Genomic DNA, 19,477 nt, shown 5'->3' on the forward strand with positions numbered 1-19,477 from the left:
CCAGAAAACCCACGAGTACGGTGTTTGTCCACCATAAAGTTCACACGGCGCGAGCTGGGATCGAACCACGGACCCCAAGCACCGGAGGTGAACGCTCTACCACTGAGCCACCGCGCCCCCGTAAATCACTCACATGAAGACCGAGTAACTTAATAAAAACACACACACACACACACACACACACACACACACACACACACACACAAACACACAGATATATATATATATATATATATATATATATATATATATATATATATATATATATATAGTTTAACATCCTATAATTATGCACCGAGACTAAGGGAGACGGTAAAAATGAGAGAAATAATAATAATGGTAGAATAAATAAAGTGGCAGGAAATAGGGCGGTATTTATCCACCATAAAGCCTACTTGATGGGAACTTGGATCGATTGATTGATTTTGAGTTTAACGTCCCGTTCAGCAGCGAGGCTATATGAGACGTGGACCTACAGATTAACATGGAATCCGAACCACCTGAGCTTCCGCCGGGAATCGAACCCGGGTCTCCCACGCCAAAAGCGCGTACGCTAACCGCTTAGCGACGGAGGAGCTCAGGAACTTGGATCGAACTAGACCCCCCCCCCATGCACCAAAAGTGAACGCTCTTAACACTCAGTTACATCAGCCTCTATTTTACACTTTTGGTGCAAGGATTCTAAAAAATTAAAACAAGTCTTGACAGAATCAAGCCAAGTAAATGTTACAGTTATTGCTTTTAACATAGTTTGAGAATACCTTGAAAGAAATTAATCAAATGAAAACTTGATACCGGTACCTTATAATGATCAAATTAAATTTACCTTATAATTTCAATAAAATTTGCACCGTGTTGCTAAGCTTATTTTTTTATTTATTTATTTTTTGGTAAAATATGAGTCAAGCCTGCATTTGATCCTCACAATGGATACTCGACTAAACTACGCGAAATATCGATGTTGAAATTACACTGTATTTCAGTAGATGTTAGGAAGGTTATGAGTTCCTATATGTAAAATAAAACTAGCCTTAAAGGAAAGGAGATTAAAAAAAAAAAAACTGCTTACGGGAAACAATGTTGTCAGGTCATGTGACTTGACGCGTGAAAAAGAAGAGAAAAAACTGGAAACGGATCGAAAAGTAAAATAATTGAAAAAAAAAAAGACCTAAAAGTTCAGGAATACAAAAGATCAAATATCAGAAAATTCCTGCACGCCTATGGTATAGCAATAACATCATAGCTCGTATGGATGAACCTTCGTGTATTTCTGCTGTAGAGAAGTTTATGCAAACTAGCAAAGGTACACAATCAAGGAAAAGAATAATTGCACGGTGTATCGTGTTATTTTAAGAGGTATAATGGTCTCAGTGAATGGTATGACCATCTTCATTAGGCAGAACTTCGTTAAAAAAAAAGAAATCATATTCAAAATTTGGAGACACTGTAGCTTAGTGGTAAAGTGTTCACCTCAAGTGCGAGCAGTCCCAGGCAATCCAAACTTCTGGTGGCTCATTGGTAGAGCGCTTACCTCTGGTGCGTGGGATCCCTGGTTCGATCCGTGGCCAAGTAAGGTTGTGGTGGACAACATAGTGCTCGTGGGTTTTCTCGCGGTACTCGCATTTCTTCCCACCTTATCATTCCACCAATTCTTCCATCATCGATGCTTGTCTTAATCATCGTCTCCCTTAGCCTAAAGAGCATAATCGTAGGACGTTAAACTCCTTTCCCTTTCATTTCCAAGCTTCTGGTGGACATCGAGACAGTGTTTTCTCGGAGTTCTTTTGTTTCCCTTTACATTATCATTCCACCAATTCTTTCACAATCATTCATTTTCATTAATCAGCCGTCGTCTCCTTTAGCCGTTCGACATAAATCTACACATTCAATTGCATTCTAAATCTCAAATTCGTATGTCGTAGTCTTCATTTCAGTTAAGAATTATGGTCATTAACCTCCTAAATATCGCCACCGGAAAGCAGAAAGGTGCTAAGCGCTAAACTACAAATTTCTCAGGAGAGCATAAAAACGAATGAAATACTAATTAATTCCCATTCTTTCTTTCTTCTATAGAATTCAGTTTTCACTGCAGACATTTCATATTGTCTCCTGCCACTTGTCTCCCTCCTGCCAACATTAAAATGAAATGGGAATTCAGGATATCCTAGTTATAAATCAAGGAGAATGGCGCTTAGCACCTTTCTGCTTTCCGGGAGCGATATGTTAAATTTCTTTAATATAATTCAAGTTGGATACGCTGTTTTTGGCCACCCCAATATACTAAACATACATTTACACTCTGCTAAAGACCACAGGAAACAAACAATGGTCGTAAATTCGGTTAATAATATACTATACGAAAATTAAAATAACAATATTAATTAAACTAAATACCTCACTTGAGTGCATAATACAATTACGGTGAATCTTCAACAAAGTACCATATTGAAAGAACTACTAAAGTACTATATTATTATTATTATTATTATTATTATTATTATTATTATTATTATTATTATTATTATTATATTATTATTATTATATTATTATTATTATTATTATTATTATTATCATCATCATCATCATCAACAACACCACCACCACCACCATCGTCGTCGTCGTCGTAGTCGTTACTCTTCCATTATTGGCAGGTCACTCGCCGCAACTGAAAAACTTCCATGCTCTATGGTCTTACGATAACCTTTTCGTCTTCACATACGATTTTTTTTGTTTTAATATCGTCCATTAATTGCAATCTCCTTCGCCCTCTCCTCCTCTTTCCTGCCACCATACCCTCTAGCACGACCCTCATGATATAGTTCCTTCTAAGCCGATGTCCAAACCAGTTTACCTTCCTCTTCTTAATAATATCTAAAATTGTTCTTTTCTCCCCTACCATTTCTAACACTCTCTCATTCGTTTTCCGCGCATTTAATTCGCTCCATTCTTCTCCACACCCACATTTCGAAAGTTGTCAGTTATTCAAACTACTAAAATACAAGGAAAAGAATATTTACAATTTTTACACTCTTTACAGTACAACCAAGACTAGTAATGATGCGTATCATGGGTCAGCGTTATCAGATCTTAGTATGAATATGCGTAAATTGAAATGAAATTTTCCAGATTAACGTCCTACAATTATGCGCAAGAATGTGGGAGTACAATAAAAGAACCCAGGAACATGATGTGTCCACCACAAAATTACTTGGCCGGAGATCGAAACCATGGACTTTACACATTAGAGGTAAGAACACCACCACTGAGCCACTGCGCCATAAAAAGTCCAAATTGTCCGCACATGTTGATGCAATACTTAAATATATGAACACTTTAGGATACGAACTGATTACGTTTCTTAACGACAATCATATCCTAATGCGTTCCAAACCCTCATAATTCGGATATAGTATACATGAAGCTGCATCAGTTCCCGAAGGAGCAGGACGCTCACACTTTTAGGGATTATTCATTGAGTATGTACAAACTTACAAAAGGGGTAACAAAGTGACTTTTATTTACTTATCGACTAATACGAAAATAAAAAAGAACGTACCTGTACTTTATATCTGCATGTGTAGTGCCCTTGTACTTTATCTATGACTGTGTGTATGTGTGGGGTGGGGGTGAATTTAGCGCATATCGCATGTCTTCTGCACATGGATACTTCTTACTATTGCACTACGTAGAAAATTTATGGTATTTCATGTAGAAGTGGTAATAGAACACAGAAGAAACGCAGATCAGGGGGTTCTCATGTATACTATTACCCCTCATTCTCTTGGCGCTTTCCCACCAACTGCGCACAGATTAACAATATAGCAGCACACTAATGGTAGTGTTTCACTGCCCCGTACTTGTAGAAGCCTTCCTACAAGTGTGTAAAATATGGACCAGCATACGCTAGGCAGACATAAGCTAGCTTTCCTTCTATTCCGATTCAGGGGAGGGCGAATCTGGAGGGATATAAGGTAGCGCGACGGTATGTCCTTGGGAGTAAGCGCGTTAGCGACAGTGAGTATTCGCGCAAAAATTTTCTTGAACTAAGAACAATGTGTGCGCGTCTGAATTCAACTTTCGAGTAACCTTACACACGGATGTAAATAAGCAACAAAATTTTACTAGCCCAAGAAAAAAGCTACTAGCGCACATCAGAATGCCTGACGCTGGTACGTTGTTGATTCAGTAAATATAACATTGTATCTTTACTAGCGTAAAACTTACTTTGGTTCTTCTTGATGTGAATAGCCAGCTTTGACTGTGTAAGCCCCATTATCAAACACAAATATCTTATTATCCATCATAGAGATAACCAAAACTTCCAAAACAAAGCAGACTCCGAAATTCAATCTAGTGATGGGTCGTTACTTGCGGAGTCGTTACAAAGTAACGACTCTTCTTGAATACTCAAAGGAACGAATACCGAAAAGAACTCAAAGGACTCGGATTCACTTCAGAATCTTTTGAGTCCAAGGACTCAAAGTATTCATTTGGATTCGGATTTAAAGTTAGACATATGATTCCTGGATTCAATTCGCGTCTGCATTGGACAGATTGACAAGATTTAGTAACGAATACTCACACGAAACAGACAAAAAGACACGTTGGAAGCATATGGGTATTACTAGTGCGCATGCGTTAAGAAAAAAAAATCTTCATTGCTTGATTCTTCTGCTTGTTGAGTGCTCTCTCCTCTTCGCCCTTATGCACGCTTCGTAAACAGGACGACGAAGCTAAACTGTTTCCCTCCCCTTTCTCACGGCATGACAACTTTTAACATCCAGCGGTCAGAATCCACGGCTTTAGCCATACAAGCGAACAAACAACAAAGTAATAAAAAAAAAAGTGTGGTGCCGTCTATTCTCTAGTGATATACAAATTGTTTTTAAATGTATTTGCACTGGCAGTCTTTCTTACATATTTGCATATAAAAACAGAATTTGGGAGACTTTGGAAGATTGCAATCACCTGCGTGCAGTTAGCACCCCCCCTTACAAAAAAATAAAATTATTTTTATGTCAATCGTGTGATCAGGTATGCTCAACAATTTTTAAGGTTTGATCAGATTTACTAACATAAATATGAGCTATATTTAGTAGGGGGAGAGTAACTACATGCTAGTCCCCTGCACGCCTGATTCTGAATTTTTCGATGCCAATTCAGTAGCGTCATTTCAGATTTGGCTTGGGGGGGCAAGACCCCTTGATATATGTAAAATTTCGCGTTTTTCACTGACTTACTACTATTCTATTGGTAAAATCTAAATAAATCTCAAACTCAGGGGGCAAATGCCCCTCCCTGTCCCCCTAAATGACGCCCCTGTGCCAATTGTTCGATCAGGTTTGATCAACGATTTTCAACGTTTGATCAACTTTACTAACTTAGAAATAATGGTTAGAAAATGAGGGGGCCAGTCCTCCTACACCGCGATTCGACTTTTTCTTATGTAAATAATTTGATCACCAATTTTTAACGTTTGATCAGTTTTAGTAACATAAATTTAGTATATTTAGTAGGGGGCTAACTACACGCTAGCCCCCTCTCCGGCTATGGCTAAAGGAACCAGATAGTTCACAGCAGCAGAAACAAAATGTCTCCATCTGTTGCCATTTTGAGCAGCTCCAATTCAATTTGAATCCTTATACGGCTGTGTTCTAATTGTCAAATATACGGCTGTGTTCTAATTGTCTAGTACTTTTATTACATTTGTAATAAGCAAAATCGTTTTGAAATACAATTATTGGAATTAAGTAGATGTAATATTTTAAAATACCGCAAAAATAACACAATTTCTCATTTAATGTCGTTAAATTCATTTTTCTAGTCGTTTTCTTCACATAGATTTTTTGAATCGTAATTTGTGGTAACACTGCAAATGTCTACATATATCAACGCTAATGGTTGCTTTTATGTATCTTTTCTGGTGCATAACACCATTATCTATGATTGTGTTTATTCACATTCCAGTATTTGCTTTCATTCTTGACAAACTAATAGACAAAAGAAAAAAAAAACGTTAAAATGTCATCAGAGTCGACGTATTACCTGCTGTCAAACATTCTATTTCATCCTTAGGATTATAGGATTAGGGATTAGGTTTCTGGGCTTTCAGCATTTATGGCTACGTTAGCCCGTCACGTATGAGGGATGACGTCCTCGGCTATCCGGGGGAAGGGGAAGGAATTAAGTGGCCTAGGATCTATATATTAGGTACCAACCCGGCATTTGTCTGCTGTGAATGAGGAAAAACAGGAAATCCAATCAGGATGGCTGGCCTCAGAAAGATTTTACACTTTTTCGACCGAGTGTACCCACCGGCAATAGAACCCGGGACCGCTCGCACCAAAGGCGAGAGAGTGTTAGCGGCTACGCTATGCGAGGCCACTCTTACAATTCTGCGCAGAAAGTACGGTACCTTAAATTTTTTGAACCTTGTCGAATTTGACACTTGTAGTCAGTATGCTAATTAATTTATTTAAGGAGGACAGAACCCAAGTTCTATTTAGTCACGGAAGATTTCAATTTTTCCGGGGGAGGAAATCCAAGGTATTCTCCAAGCAGTCCGCACATTACTTGTAGCTATTGTTTGTAAAGGCTTGATTTGTAATGGAGGCCAGAAAGTTTTGCGTTCTACATTTTTTAAATCTCAAATTTCATTCTGTTTTCCCGATATTTTCTTACTTTCGAAGGATATTATGTTAATTCACTTCAAATTTATGTAAATAATCAACACTATTTTTTTTTAAAGTATATTAAAATAGTGAAACACAGCCCTTCATTCTTTGTCTTATTTAGCCGCCCCACAGTTATTCACAATAGTACTATCAAACTTATGGCAGTTCTACGTTGGGTATTCATTAAGTTAGGAAGAATGAAAACAACTATTTTCCACCGCTCGCTGGTGTCACTCCCTCTAAAGAGGATGAAGCGGGAGGTGCTATTTTCTTTTAAAGTCAGTTGCCTAAATATATTCTTTCCTTTTCTCCCTTTCACCCACCCAAGCAGAATTCTACTTGATTGCTTTATGAATAGTATGCTGCCGAAGATACACGAACTACTACGAAGCCAAACTGAATACATTGACGAAAACGAGGAATCAAGCTTTTGAAAACGTGTTTGAGTACGGGTAATCAGAACTGAGGGAAAGAAACCCAAAAGGCAACTGAGTACAGGGATTCAGAGGGACATATGAGTCCTTGTAATCAAAGTAACGAAAGTAGTCGTTACTTTTTATGATTCCTTGAACTCAACGAATCCAAAGGAATCGAATACCAGAAAGGAATCAGAATTCCCATCACTAATTCAATCTAAGGAACAAATGACATACAACTTGCAAAATGTAGTTTCTCACCTCTTAAACCTTTATAAATATTTTGATAAAATTCTTTCAAAGTTTTCCTAATATCCATTATTTAATAATAATGCAGTACGTCGATGTTACAAAAATGAATGTTCTTAATTTATTTGATTATTTCTTTATTTTACGAAAGAAACACATTTTTATTTGGTTAAAGAAAAATTGCAGAACTACTTATGAGCAATAGGTGAATACTTGCACGCGGGAAAAGCGACAATTGAGGAAGAAAACATATGGAAATTGACACAAGTTAATGTTTATTTCTTAATATTGTTAAAGTGTGACAAATTTATTTATTGAACTGTATAGCTTCATTTGTAATCAGATGCTTATCTATATAAATATGATATTCAGGATCTGCGTTTCTTACAAACTTCATTGTGATATGCTGATCTTCGAATTTAAATAGGTACGTTTTTCCGCTTGTCTCTATATCCTAGTATTGTTTTGGAAGACTTCAGTAATTCAGTATCCTTTCTAAAGAAAGAAATATAATGTTGAGTGCTATCCTATTTTAGGTATCCATAGACTTGTAAAATTTGAAAAGAAATGCTGAATGTTATTTCAAAAGAGGGGTATATAAGTTATTAAAATACATGGGAGTCTTACCTGTGACATTACAAATAAAGTTTAAAAATGTAATCGAAATTGTATGGTTTTAGTAATCGAAATTGTATGGTTTTAATAAGCACGTAGTAGTCATTAAGGAAGCCATGTTAAGAATCCCTGTGTAAATGCTATGTGTTAAGTCATAATTCGTAATGATAAAGCTCTTCGACATGTAAGGCATCTACTAACAAGAGAAACACAATGTATTTTCATTATTCTCGCTGACGACACTGCTCCTCAAGGACGCTATTACGCTCAAGACCATCAGCTTAGCGCTGCCCTTGCTCGGTTCAGATACAGTTCGTGTTTTTTGCACTCATTTTTACAGGATATGTTAAGCCGTACTAAAACGAATCTGCACCAAGGAGTATATCACTCCCCATAACAAACAATTTATAAGGGACTAGTAATCCATTTTACGGAGATGAAGTATGAATACTTAAACTAAGATAGCATGGAATGTTGTTAACGTGAGAAAATGCACTACCATTAAATTGTGTGTGTCTTTAGCATGGAATGTTGTTAACGTGAGAAAATACACTACCATTAAATTGTGTGTGTCTTTAGCATGGAATGTTGTTAACGTGAGAAAATGCACTACCATTAAATTGTGTGTGTCTTTCTGCTGTTTGTTTTCTATAGTTTGGTTTGCACTTAATCTTCTATGTCTTGATGGTTCTGGAAACCAAGCTAATTGTGGCTGGTGCCCATTTAGATAACACGAAGAGGATTTCTTTCGATGTCTACATTCTTTAACAGATTCTACATTAAAATAACAGAATACAGGGATGTAGTAAATAAAATGAAATGAAAATCTTTGACTTACGCCCAGTTATTCCGTGTAGGCTAAAGAAAACAGTGATGATAAGAATGAAGGAAATGGGTAACTAACCATCCAGCAGAGAAGACAATGATATCCTGGATTTAGAAAGCCAATTATAACCATATTATATAAATAAAAGTTATATTTTATTTAAATATAAATAAAAGTTTCGACAAGCCCCGACGCGTCAAACCTATGTACTAAGTAAATGAAAGAAACCAAACCTATTTTAATCTATTCATAAGACATTATTGTCATGTTGAAACACTGGCGAGAATTAACGAAATAAATGCCTAAATAAAGAAAAGAAAAGAATACAATCGAAATAACCAAATGAATAAGCCAAAACTATTGAAATGAATAAATAAAATAAAATAAGTGCAAGCATTTGGATTTCAAAATGTTCACTTTCATTTAGTGCATGGATCGAGAAATGTACCGTGTACTACATAAACACGAAGCAGATGGCCTATCCTCTTCAACCTCAAAGGAAGTTGGTGGTCAATTTGTCGTCCTTTTTATTTATATATTGTTTGAATATTCGGTCCTTAGTCTTACAGATCCGGTTGAAGGAGCCACGGTGGCTATGTGGTAGAGCGCTCTCCTCTGACGCGGGGGATTCCTGGTTCGATCCCAACTAGTACTAAGTGTACTTTCTGATGAATGAGCTCGTGGGTAAGCTTTCTCGTGGTTCTCGCAGTTCATTTTGTTTATCATCATCTTCTCTGTCATCTCCTTTAGCTTCATAGCATAATCATAGCTTCAAAGTATAGCCTATAATTTAAAAGAAAAGAAGATCAGTGTGACCATGCAGTTTTTTCTTTTAGCAGTATATTAAGTAGTCGATTCTAATTGGCGGAAGTTCCGATTTCGGGGGATTTAAGAAGCCATATCTCGGAAACCATAACTCATAGAGAGGTGATATTGCTGTTGATCAATACCTAAGAGGATGGTGAACATTTTGGTGCCAAGTAGTAACCGGTGACAACTTATATCTGCATTTTCAGTATATAGCCTATACGGTCATAAAAAGTAACAGTTCAATATAGCTAATTCTATAGATCCCCTAATACGCAGATTTCAAAGGGTCCATGACATTTGAGCGCAGCCGTTCGGACGCAGACATTTGGACGCGGCCGTATGGGCGCGAGACGTTTGAGCACAAAACCTTTTATCCAAATAGGTTTACTTATCTACATATGTATTTCGTAACTAGAGCCCGGATGTTTAGGTACTAAAATATGAAAATAGGCACTGAAAATTTCAAAAAACTTCCACAAATAATTTTGCCAAAACTAAAAGTAACATCTTGAACACCACAAAGTTTCTGCACATCATGCACAACTTGTCTCTACCAGTTGACAAGAAATGGGAAGAAATCGCAGCAAACTATTGACTATCCGGTCTCCGTACTATGCGGCATAGTTTTAAAAGAATATTTTCTTTTAATAAAATAAGATATATGTAATAAAGACATGTAATTTGTGGAAAAGGGTGTACGTTTTTCGTTAATGTTCAGTTATTTTAAAGATGAGACTAGATATTCATATTGCATTGTACACTTGATTTGTTGAGTTAGACATCAATACTGTACATACTTTCATTTTCTATAATAAATTATTAAAATGCGTGGTATGTACAAAAACATAAGAAATGTTTATTCAATAACTGGCCTGTACCAAAGAGACCAGAAAAAATAAATAAAATTTAGTTGTGAAATAAAAATGGTGTTTTTAATGCTGTGGGTGGTTCGGGAAGTACTATGTAAGTATTTATTGAATGTTTTTGTTATTTGATCTGTCCATTAGGCCGTATAATTGATACTCTATTGTATTAATAGAAAGTTATTTCAGATTTCATAAAAATAGGCATTAGCTATACATTGAGATAGGAAGAATGGGCCAAATACAATTTACTATAGGCAGCCTGTGATACTCCAAAACAAATTTCTGTCCTAACGTAAAGGAACGATACGATTGGGCGGCGAAAGAACAACAACATTATTTGCAATAAGGATGTGAAATCTGAATGACAGTATGACAGAGTTCTCAATGACCAGTCAAGAACGAACAATCACGCAAAAGCAGTTCAACGTGGACTGTTATGCGCCCCTAACGTTTCGCGTCGAAACGGCCGCGCCCAAACCGCTCCGGGTTTCAAATATATAGGTGTATTATTTATTGAATTTTCAAATAAATTTAATATACAATTTCATTTAAATTTCGAAGAAAATAATTCTTTTTAATTTCGTTCTGGCAATGCTCTTCGAGCATTTTCAATTAGTTATGGTCTGATGTTTTATTCTATGTTTTATGAGACCACATTTTATAGACAGAAAGAACAGAGAACTTTCCGTGTCCTATGTCAGATGAACTTATCACGGGGATGAAGTAAATGTAATATTTGAATCATATTACAGACAATATGAAAAGATTTCATTAACGGTATGTGTGTTTGTTTCTTCTTAGATGGGTATTGTAAATGAAATGAAAGGACAAGAATTCTGTGTTGCTAAATGTATTCTGGAAATTACTGTATTTATTCGATTGTAAGTCGACCTCCCAAAAATCGAAAACTTCATAAAATGAAATGAAATCTATTAAAGAATCATTCAAAACATAACATTCAGATTAAATTTTCTGTCATTCAATCAATCATCATAATCAGATCATTCAGATTAATCATTACTTTCATTTATTTTTCTTGGGTGAGCACTTAATATATCTGGTAAATCAATATAGTTTGCATTTCTACCTTTTTAGCGTCCTACCACGGATCTCTTCGTTTAATCGAGGCTGTCCTTCCACAAGGTTACCACCTGGACCCAGATGAAATAGTTCAAGAAGGCTCAAGTAAATGGATAAATATAACAGATACGGACCTTCCAGAAATCAGCAAAATAGGTTTTCAGGCATCTTGGTACACACCAATAGCAGCACATTTTCATGAACTTCTTTTACAATCTGTTACTGTTCCAGAGGAAAAGCTAGACTTCTTGCTGCGTCATCCCCCCATGCTGGGGCCTGGTTAAATGCGTTACCTTCCATTGAGGTCCAACGTGGCAACGTTTCGTCAGTTCTTGGTACGTTGCCGCCTGGGAGGGAACTGGAGGAGATATTTCTTCTCTAGTAGAGTAAAGCGGGGCAAAAGGCCGCTCTTAATGTTCAGCATGCTATTGCTGCTATACCAAAAACAATATTGAGGTTATCCATACCAGGTAACAAACCTTATTGTTTTGCCTATAAAACAGACTGGGTAGATGACAACTGGATTTCATAATATATGTTCTAGACGGTGATAAAGTAACAAACTCAGTGCCATTTACCTGGACCCATAAGTGAATGAAATTGCTGTCTTTAACGCTACGTGTCGATGGCCAGCACCCTATTTCAATGACGCCCCCATTCACCATACTCTTACAAAATTTATCCACCTTCCGGTAAATGGCAACCTTGCATTTTCATTTAATATTGCGCGTATAAAGAATGTACAGTCCAAGTGGCTTGTCCGATTTAAAAAATTCCTTAACTTTAGATTGTAAACATCATATTTGGAGACGGTTTCCCCTCGTATATTTTGATGCAACTCTGATAATAACAGAGTTACCCTATGTCAGGACACTTTTGAGACACCCTGTATGTTTACCTCAGCTTTCTGCTACTTTTTCAACACAGTAGACCTATTTAGTAGATGCTGAAACAGGGCAAATGAAGTAATTTCTTCTTGTAGCATTCAAAGATATTACAAATCTTAATAACATACGCAATAAACGGTGCTTTTCATCAATCGGAGAGTTAAACCTTTTCCGGTCCTTTGTTGAGTTGGGCTCGACATTTAAGCTTGTCCATTCCAGTTCGATGTCGACTCATGTTCGACATGTTTTTTTTGCAGTTGATTGCATCCAATGTCAAGTGTTGCCTAGTGGACAATAGTTAAACTTGCATTTACTCGTGTTTTAGTAGATAACGTTAATGTGCTAGGTTTTAATTTTGAAAAATAAATCGTTATATAACCAACGATGTAATTTAGCGAATTTTTTGAGACTTGTTCAGAAAAAGTTGTGTGGCTGTTCGCTATACACAATAATACAAAACTATCTGTAGCTCTGTAAACCCTGAACTTAAGTGAGAGACCAGCGATTGGTGACGAGACTTCATAATTACGTAATACACGGCTGTTGAAATTTCTTGTTAATTTGCCTTCTTCTAATGATATAGGAGGATAATACATTTTACCATTTCCATGTTTGGATCGTGGTATTTAATAGGAATAAGTAGAAAGAGTATTTAATTGTTTATTCTAAAATTAGATCTATTTTCTTTTGATCTATCTTTTCTGTGTTTCATTTCGATTGCTGTGGATGAACAGATATAAATCGACCACGTGAATTTGTTTTGATTTGGATTACTCTAATAGAAAAGACGGTTTAAAATTAAGAAAGCTGCAACTCTGATGAAGACTGCAGAGAGATAGACGGATGAAATATAAGTTGAATAAAAATCAATACAACGTAAAAGTAAATAACTTTTTATTTCATTGCTGTTAGTCACCATTTAAATACCGGTATGTGACTTTTAGTTGTCTTTTTTTTTTTTTTGGTAATATCTGAATTCTACTGATATATAGTCTTATTTCAGGTTAAATACGATGTCTAAAAATTCTGAAAAAGATCCCGATGAAGAGAAAATGACTGTAACTGTATCGACAGATAAAAGACCATTATCCAGTTCTCCGTTTAACTATGAGGAAAATGGAAACTTATGCACAATAGAACCAGAGGAAAGAATCACTGGTAAGTCTTAGCAGATAGTTTCTTATGTATGCTTGTATTGATGTTTTACATCATGTTCTGTGACACACCAAGTAACGTAGCAAATACATCCTTCATTAGAAATTCACATGGATTTTTAAAAATATTTTTTGTCATATGATTTGGCAAGAGAATTACTAGCATAATACATTTTTCAGCAAGAACTATTTACGTTATTATTATCTTTTACATTTTTAGCTGTAATTATTCATCCAATAGGAATAAATAATCTTAAAAAAATGAAGTATTCAGTTTTACGTCCCCCACGTCCCACGATTATGTCGGCTAGACTAAAGGAGACGGTGGTGATGAGAAATGAATGCAATGGTGGAATGAATTAAGGGGGAGGAAACGAGGGAATCCCGAGAAAACCCACGAAAATGGTGTTTGTCGACCAGAAAGCCCACTTGGCGCGAGCTGGGATCGAACCAGGATTTCATTCACCAGAGGTGAACGCACTACCACTGAGACACCGTGCCCCACTAAGCAGGGTTGGCTGGTTTAAACCAAGGTGGTTTAAACCATGGTTTAAACCAAGGTTTAAACCAGCTGGTTTTTTCAAAAAAACCAACTGGTTTAAACCAAAAAACAAAAAATGTTCTTAAAAGTGTAAGTGTTTGTAAAATCTTGATGAACACACATTTGTGGGTTATCACGTTCACTCCCTATATTATTCGTATTATATTCAGACCTAAATTCCCCATTCATTACTCAAAAAGATTATACTACAAAAGCAACTTTTTTTTACAAGTTTATAAATGTTTATTTTGTGAATTTTTTGTAGTTGTTATTGTTATGTAATTGCAATCGAAGAAAAATTCTAAATATTGTTTCGTTTCAATGTTTACTATTGATAAAATACATCGAAAATGCCATACTTTGTGTGTGTGTGTGGGGGGGGGGCATACAGATCCCACGAGAGGCATTTAGTGAAATAAGTATCTTTGGTATCTATTTGTGTATAAATGAGTTTGAGCCAAAGTGGACTCAAATAATTCGTATCTTTATTCACTTTTCTTATTAATATGCAGATTAAGTCGGTGTATTTCTTTAATTTGGACCAATAAAAGTCGTTGTTAACTAACTTGAACTAAATTAGTTCTTCTGTACTCCGTAGTACTTTGAAACTGTTCATATGTAATTCTGTGTAATGGTTTCACTTGTGCAACTGTTTATCTTTTTGTCCTTCTGAAATGACTCTTGACAGTTATATTAAGAAGCATGTAAAGATCAGTACAACGTATTTTTTTTTTTATCAGGATTCCTTCGTGAGTGAGTCGGCAGACGTATCGCATTTGTGGCCAATTAATCCTGGTTCTGAGTTCAAATGGAGGACAATTTCTCTCGGATGTAACTCGAGAAGCGGTTTTTATTCCGCTTTAAGCTTATGTGACCCCTTCCAGCATAACCCGGTTGTTGCATAATAATATCAAGGCGAAACAAACTTATTTCTGTCCATATATGATATGAATATATAGAGCAAATCATTTAAACCATAAAAACCTGGTTTAAACCAAAAAAACCGGTTTTTTTTTTGGTTTTTTTAATAAAAACCATGGTTTTTGCCAACCCTGCCACTAAGTAACCTTCAATACTCTGTAATAGTATTATTAATTTGAGTTGTTCAGACTTTTGTTATTGCAACTATGGTCTTCTGGGTAGAAAAATGTACATGATTTTCGTCCTGTACTGCTTGTCCATTCATATTTTTCAGTGTTGGTAAGTCGTTTGACCAAATAGCGTAGCATGATCTATAATATAGTATTTAGATGTTTAGTGATAAAAACATGTTTATGAAACTACAAACTTTTGTTGGTTAAATTTTGTTTTCATTAATAAGGCTTTTTGTAATGGTGTTTCAATCCTTATCCAAACAACGTGTGCGTGGGTTTCCTCGGGGTTCTCCCACTTTCTTCATTCCACCATTTCATTCTTTACTCATTATCACCGTCTCCTTTAGCCTCACCGGCATAATCGTGGGACGTAAAACTCAAAAATTTCATTTCATTTTTTCAATCCTTATCCAAAGCTCCACTATCTGTATTGAAATTCGAACCTCTTTACCTTGTGTGTCAACCGTAGTTCTGTTATTAAAGAGTTACATATTGCATTATAGATTGTACTAAATTAGTTATTTCAAAAGTTTTACCAACGCTAAACAGTTTGAATGGCCATTCAGTGGAAAAAGTTTAATTTTATTAGTGATTATGTTATTTATTTTTTTTTTTAAAGGGAGAGTTAGTTCGTGATTACCAGTGATAAATTGAAGCTTGAAGGTGAAATTAGGATTTATTTATAAGAAGTATATTGTAAAGTTGTGCTTGTGCAGAGCTAGGTACAGCATAGGTAGATCAAATTACAATCTGGAATCGTTTCCCACTACCAGTTTTTATTATAAATTCCTCTATAAACAATAATTTACAGAAATACTACAACAATGTAAATTCTCTAGTATAGGTGTCCCTTCGACCTGATGGTCTCGAGAATTCCTCAGTAGCAAACTACGTGAGAGGTTGTAGGACATTCGCTGCTCTACTGCAAGCTAGGAGAAAAGAAACCGTTAACTCCATTCCAGGCTAGGGGGCGCTGTGGCTCAGTGGTAGAGCGTTCACTTCCGGTGCTTGGGGTCCCTGGTTCGATCCCGGCTCGCGCCATGTGGACTTTGTGGTGGACAAACACCGTGCTCGTGGGGGTTTTCTCGGGATTCTCCCGTTTCCTCCCACTTTCTTCATTCCACTATTTCACTCATCTCTCATCATCATCGTCTCCTTTAGCCTAACCGGCATAATTGTGGGACGTAAAAATTAAAGATTTCATTTCATTTTTTCCACTGCAGGCTAAGTGTTTGGGTTTGGGTGAGGTAGTTCCTAGGCTCCATGGCAAGTCAAGAAAGGGGATTTGAGCAGTCAAAACTGATGACTGCCCATGGACTCCCCTCGGTTATGTAGATGCTCCAAGTGAGGGGGTGGCGCTGCTTTTCTCTCGTCGTCATGTGACGGGGGTGTCGCTATCATCTCCGTCGCCTGCATCTATAGTACTCCGTAGTCAAATACACGTGGTGGTTGTTTGTATATAGGAGCATATGTTGGATGTTTGTAAACACATGCACGTGGGACATTATAATATCCTTTGTGTATAGAAAATTGTAGTGCATAGCTCTCAACCAATTCTCACTTCATTGTCTGAAGAAGAATACAGGCGTAACAGTTGAAACAATTGCAAAGAATTCAAGAAGTCTGAAATATTAAAGATTATTAATTTCTAATTTAAAATTAATTTAATAATAGTAGCTGAACCTGCGCTCTGGACACAGCGCATCATTCGCATATGAGCATGAATCTCCTTGCCATTTCTCACATCTGTACATGTCCCTTTACAGACAAAAGTTAAAGATGTCGTGATAAAAACCGTAAAGGATACTATAAAAGGGAGATTTTTTTTTCGATTATTTTTTCAATATCTCAGATCGTTTGCAAGATTTGAGCCTACTTTCGGTTCAAGTTTCTAATTCATGTATGATAAATGTATTCTTTCTTTTTGCATGCAGTATGTAATAAGCAAATACATTACATACACAATTAATTATAATGTCAGTTATATATGGTGTTCATTGGGCAAACCACTCCAAAAATAAAAATTCATCTTAGACTGGAAGGATGGTTACCCTTGCTTTTTCATTATTATTTGGCCATGAAACAAATGCCTGAGATATATACAGCCCCAATATACAACAATTTGGTGTTGGAATGTATAATGCGTAGGATATGTTTTAGGTTTTTTTTTTTTTTTTTTTTTTTTTTTTTTTTTTTTTTTTTTTAAATTTCAACACTTCCAGTGTACCCGTAAAAATGTATTAAAGAAATAATGGCCATGTTTTTTTAAATATTGAATTAGAACTGGATAATCTGCGCAAAATTTGTAATCGATCAGTGAAAATGTCATCTTTCTAGAGCCTGTAGTTTCCGAGATCTCATTGTCGAAAGGATTGGCCAGAAACATATATTCTAAAAGAACTCCAAAGATGGCAGCACAGTTCATTTGCATTGATTTTGGAGAAGGCTAATTAAAACACAAAGGCTTTGAACAATAATTTTAAAACATAAACTTAATGAAAAAGGTGTATTTAAATAATTTATTTAAAGTACACACACTTAAAATGTTAGTCCCCGCTATACGTGAAATCACATATAACCGTAAATGAAAGATTTGAAAGCCAAAGTTATAGGTTGGAGCTCAGGAGTTTTTAATTGCTATTGTAGCATTTTAATAGATAGATGTATCGTATAGGGTCCGTTAGCAAATGTTAGTAGTTTCTGTTGAATATAATATGCGTTCCTTGCATTTGTGCCTAAAACAAGAATGCTAGTCAGCATATGCTTCTCTTGAATTTCAGTTCCAAGTAAAACATAAAACACATTATAATCAATTAATAAATTGTCGAAGGAGGTACTTATACGTTGTGTGAATTCAGACATCCATTTGCTCTTCTTTGACTGACTTTTTTTAAAAAAAAAAAAAAAAAATCTTCATTACTTCTGAAAGTATAAAAACTTAGCGGTCGTGTACATTCAAGATGAGGGTGTTAATTCATACCAGGGTTTTAACTCAGTTCGTATTGTGCGAATAGGAATAACCTCATGGCAGCCACATGTATAGACTTGTGTGTTGAATGATGGCTCCTTGACAGTTGATAAGGCTGGCCCCTTTAATCGCAGTGCTTCGTACAGTCTGTCCATCTGTTGACAATAGATTCAATTGTTTCGGTACTTTTTATTTCTAATTGTTTCATTTTTTGAATTAAGTTTAGTTAATTTCTGAGATAATAAATAAATAGCCAGATAATTTAAGTAGCAGTTGGATAATTACAAAATACTGAAATAGATTGTATCTATTGGTAGAAATAAAAGAAAAAAATGAGATGCATTTTTTCTATTTTCTTTATGCTAACATACAAGAAATTTTTAATAGATACTTACATTTTAATTTTAAATTAAAAACCTGCATGGAGGGAGACCTCCTGGCATATGAACTCCTTGTAAATTTGTTCTCTTTTCTATAACCAAAACTAAGGTTCAACTTACGGAAAGAAATTAGAAGGTAGTACAGCCTTATCCATCTTTGCTCTTGAATAGAGAGTCACTATGATTATGAATACTCAACAACAATCCAATATGAACAAAAATCCCTTTTTGTTTGTCTTGCACTCAGTTTATATATCGTTTTGTCTTTCACCTGCTGTACACTTACTTGTATTTGTTTTTGTGTTTGACTTACTCTAATCTTAGAAGTCTTTGCTTCCGAGAAAGTGAATCCTATTTTTACAATAATATTAAATTCTCTCACTCCTTTTTTTATACACATTTAATAGTCTAAATCATATCACAGTATTATTATGAAGGCGCGGTGGCTCAGTGGTAGAGCGTTCACCTCCGGTGCTTGGGGTCCCTGGTTCGATCCCAACTCGCGCTGTGTGGACTTTGTGGTGGACAAACACCGTGTTCGTGGGTTTTCTCAGGGTTCTTCCGTTTCCTCCCACTTTTTTCATTCCACCATTTTCATTCGTTTCGTCATCATCACCGTCTCCTTTAGCCTAGTCAACATAATCGTGGGACGTAAAACAGAAAGATTCTATTTCATTTTTCTCTGTTTAGTAGTAAGGGAATTGGCTTTTTTCTTTCTTTAGTTGCAGTATTTCAAAAATACAGCCTGATAAAGTTTGTCAGCTATCTATAATAACTGTGACCATTGCGAAGTGGACAATGAAACAAAAATAAACATAGAAAATTTATGATGCTTTGCTCTATAAGGAAACCATTACTTAGCTGTGAGTAAAGTCAGAGGGAACCCAAGGTTCAGGTGAATTAATACCAAAAGTATA

The 19,477-nt window shown here is 35.9% G+C and overlaps 2 protein-coding genes across 4 annotated transcripts in view; one reads left to right on the top strand and one right to left on the bottom strand.

Moving 5' to 3' along the window:
* Arp6 (Actin-related protein 6) overlaps positions 1-4,629 on the bottom strand; it is a 46,296-nt gene extending 41,667 nt beyond the window's left edge. Inside the window, exon 1 of one of the 3 annotated variants that reach the window (XM_081727632.1) lies at positions 4,583-4,629. In XM_081727632.1, coding sequence (XP_081583758.1) covers positions 4,583-4,614 — 32 coding nt within the window. In that variant the 5' untranslated portion in view covers positions 4,615-4,629. Of the gene's footprint in view, positions 1-3,556; positions 3,576-4,224; positions 4,392-4,582 lie in introns of those variants that run through there. The other 2 variants (XM_081727630.1, XM_081727633.1) reach the window with 2 other exon arrangements.
* A 2,944-nt stretch (positions 4,630-7,573) lies between these two features.
* The window catches only part of LOC145662252 (uncharacterized), a 78,798-nt gene continuing 66,894 nt past the window's right edge, over positions 7,574-19,477 (top strand). Inside the window, exons 1-2 of the mRNA XM_081727634.1 lie at positions 7,574-7,766; positions 13,427-13,581. Coding sequence (XP_081583760.1) covers positions 13,437-13,581 — 145 coding nt within the window. The 5' untranslated portion in view covers positions 7,574-7,766; positions 13,427-13,436. The remainder of the gene's footprint in view (positions 7,767-13,426; positions 13,582-19,477) is intronic.

Source organism: Thermobia domestica, chromosome 10, assembly GCF_964235325.1.
Source record: "Thermobia domestica chromosome 10, izTheDome1.hap1.1, whole genome shotgun sequence".
Classification (NCBI taxonomy): Eukaryota; Metazoa; Arthropoda; class Insecta; order Zygentoma; family Lepismatidae; genus Thermobia; species Thermobia domestica.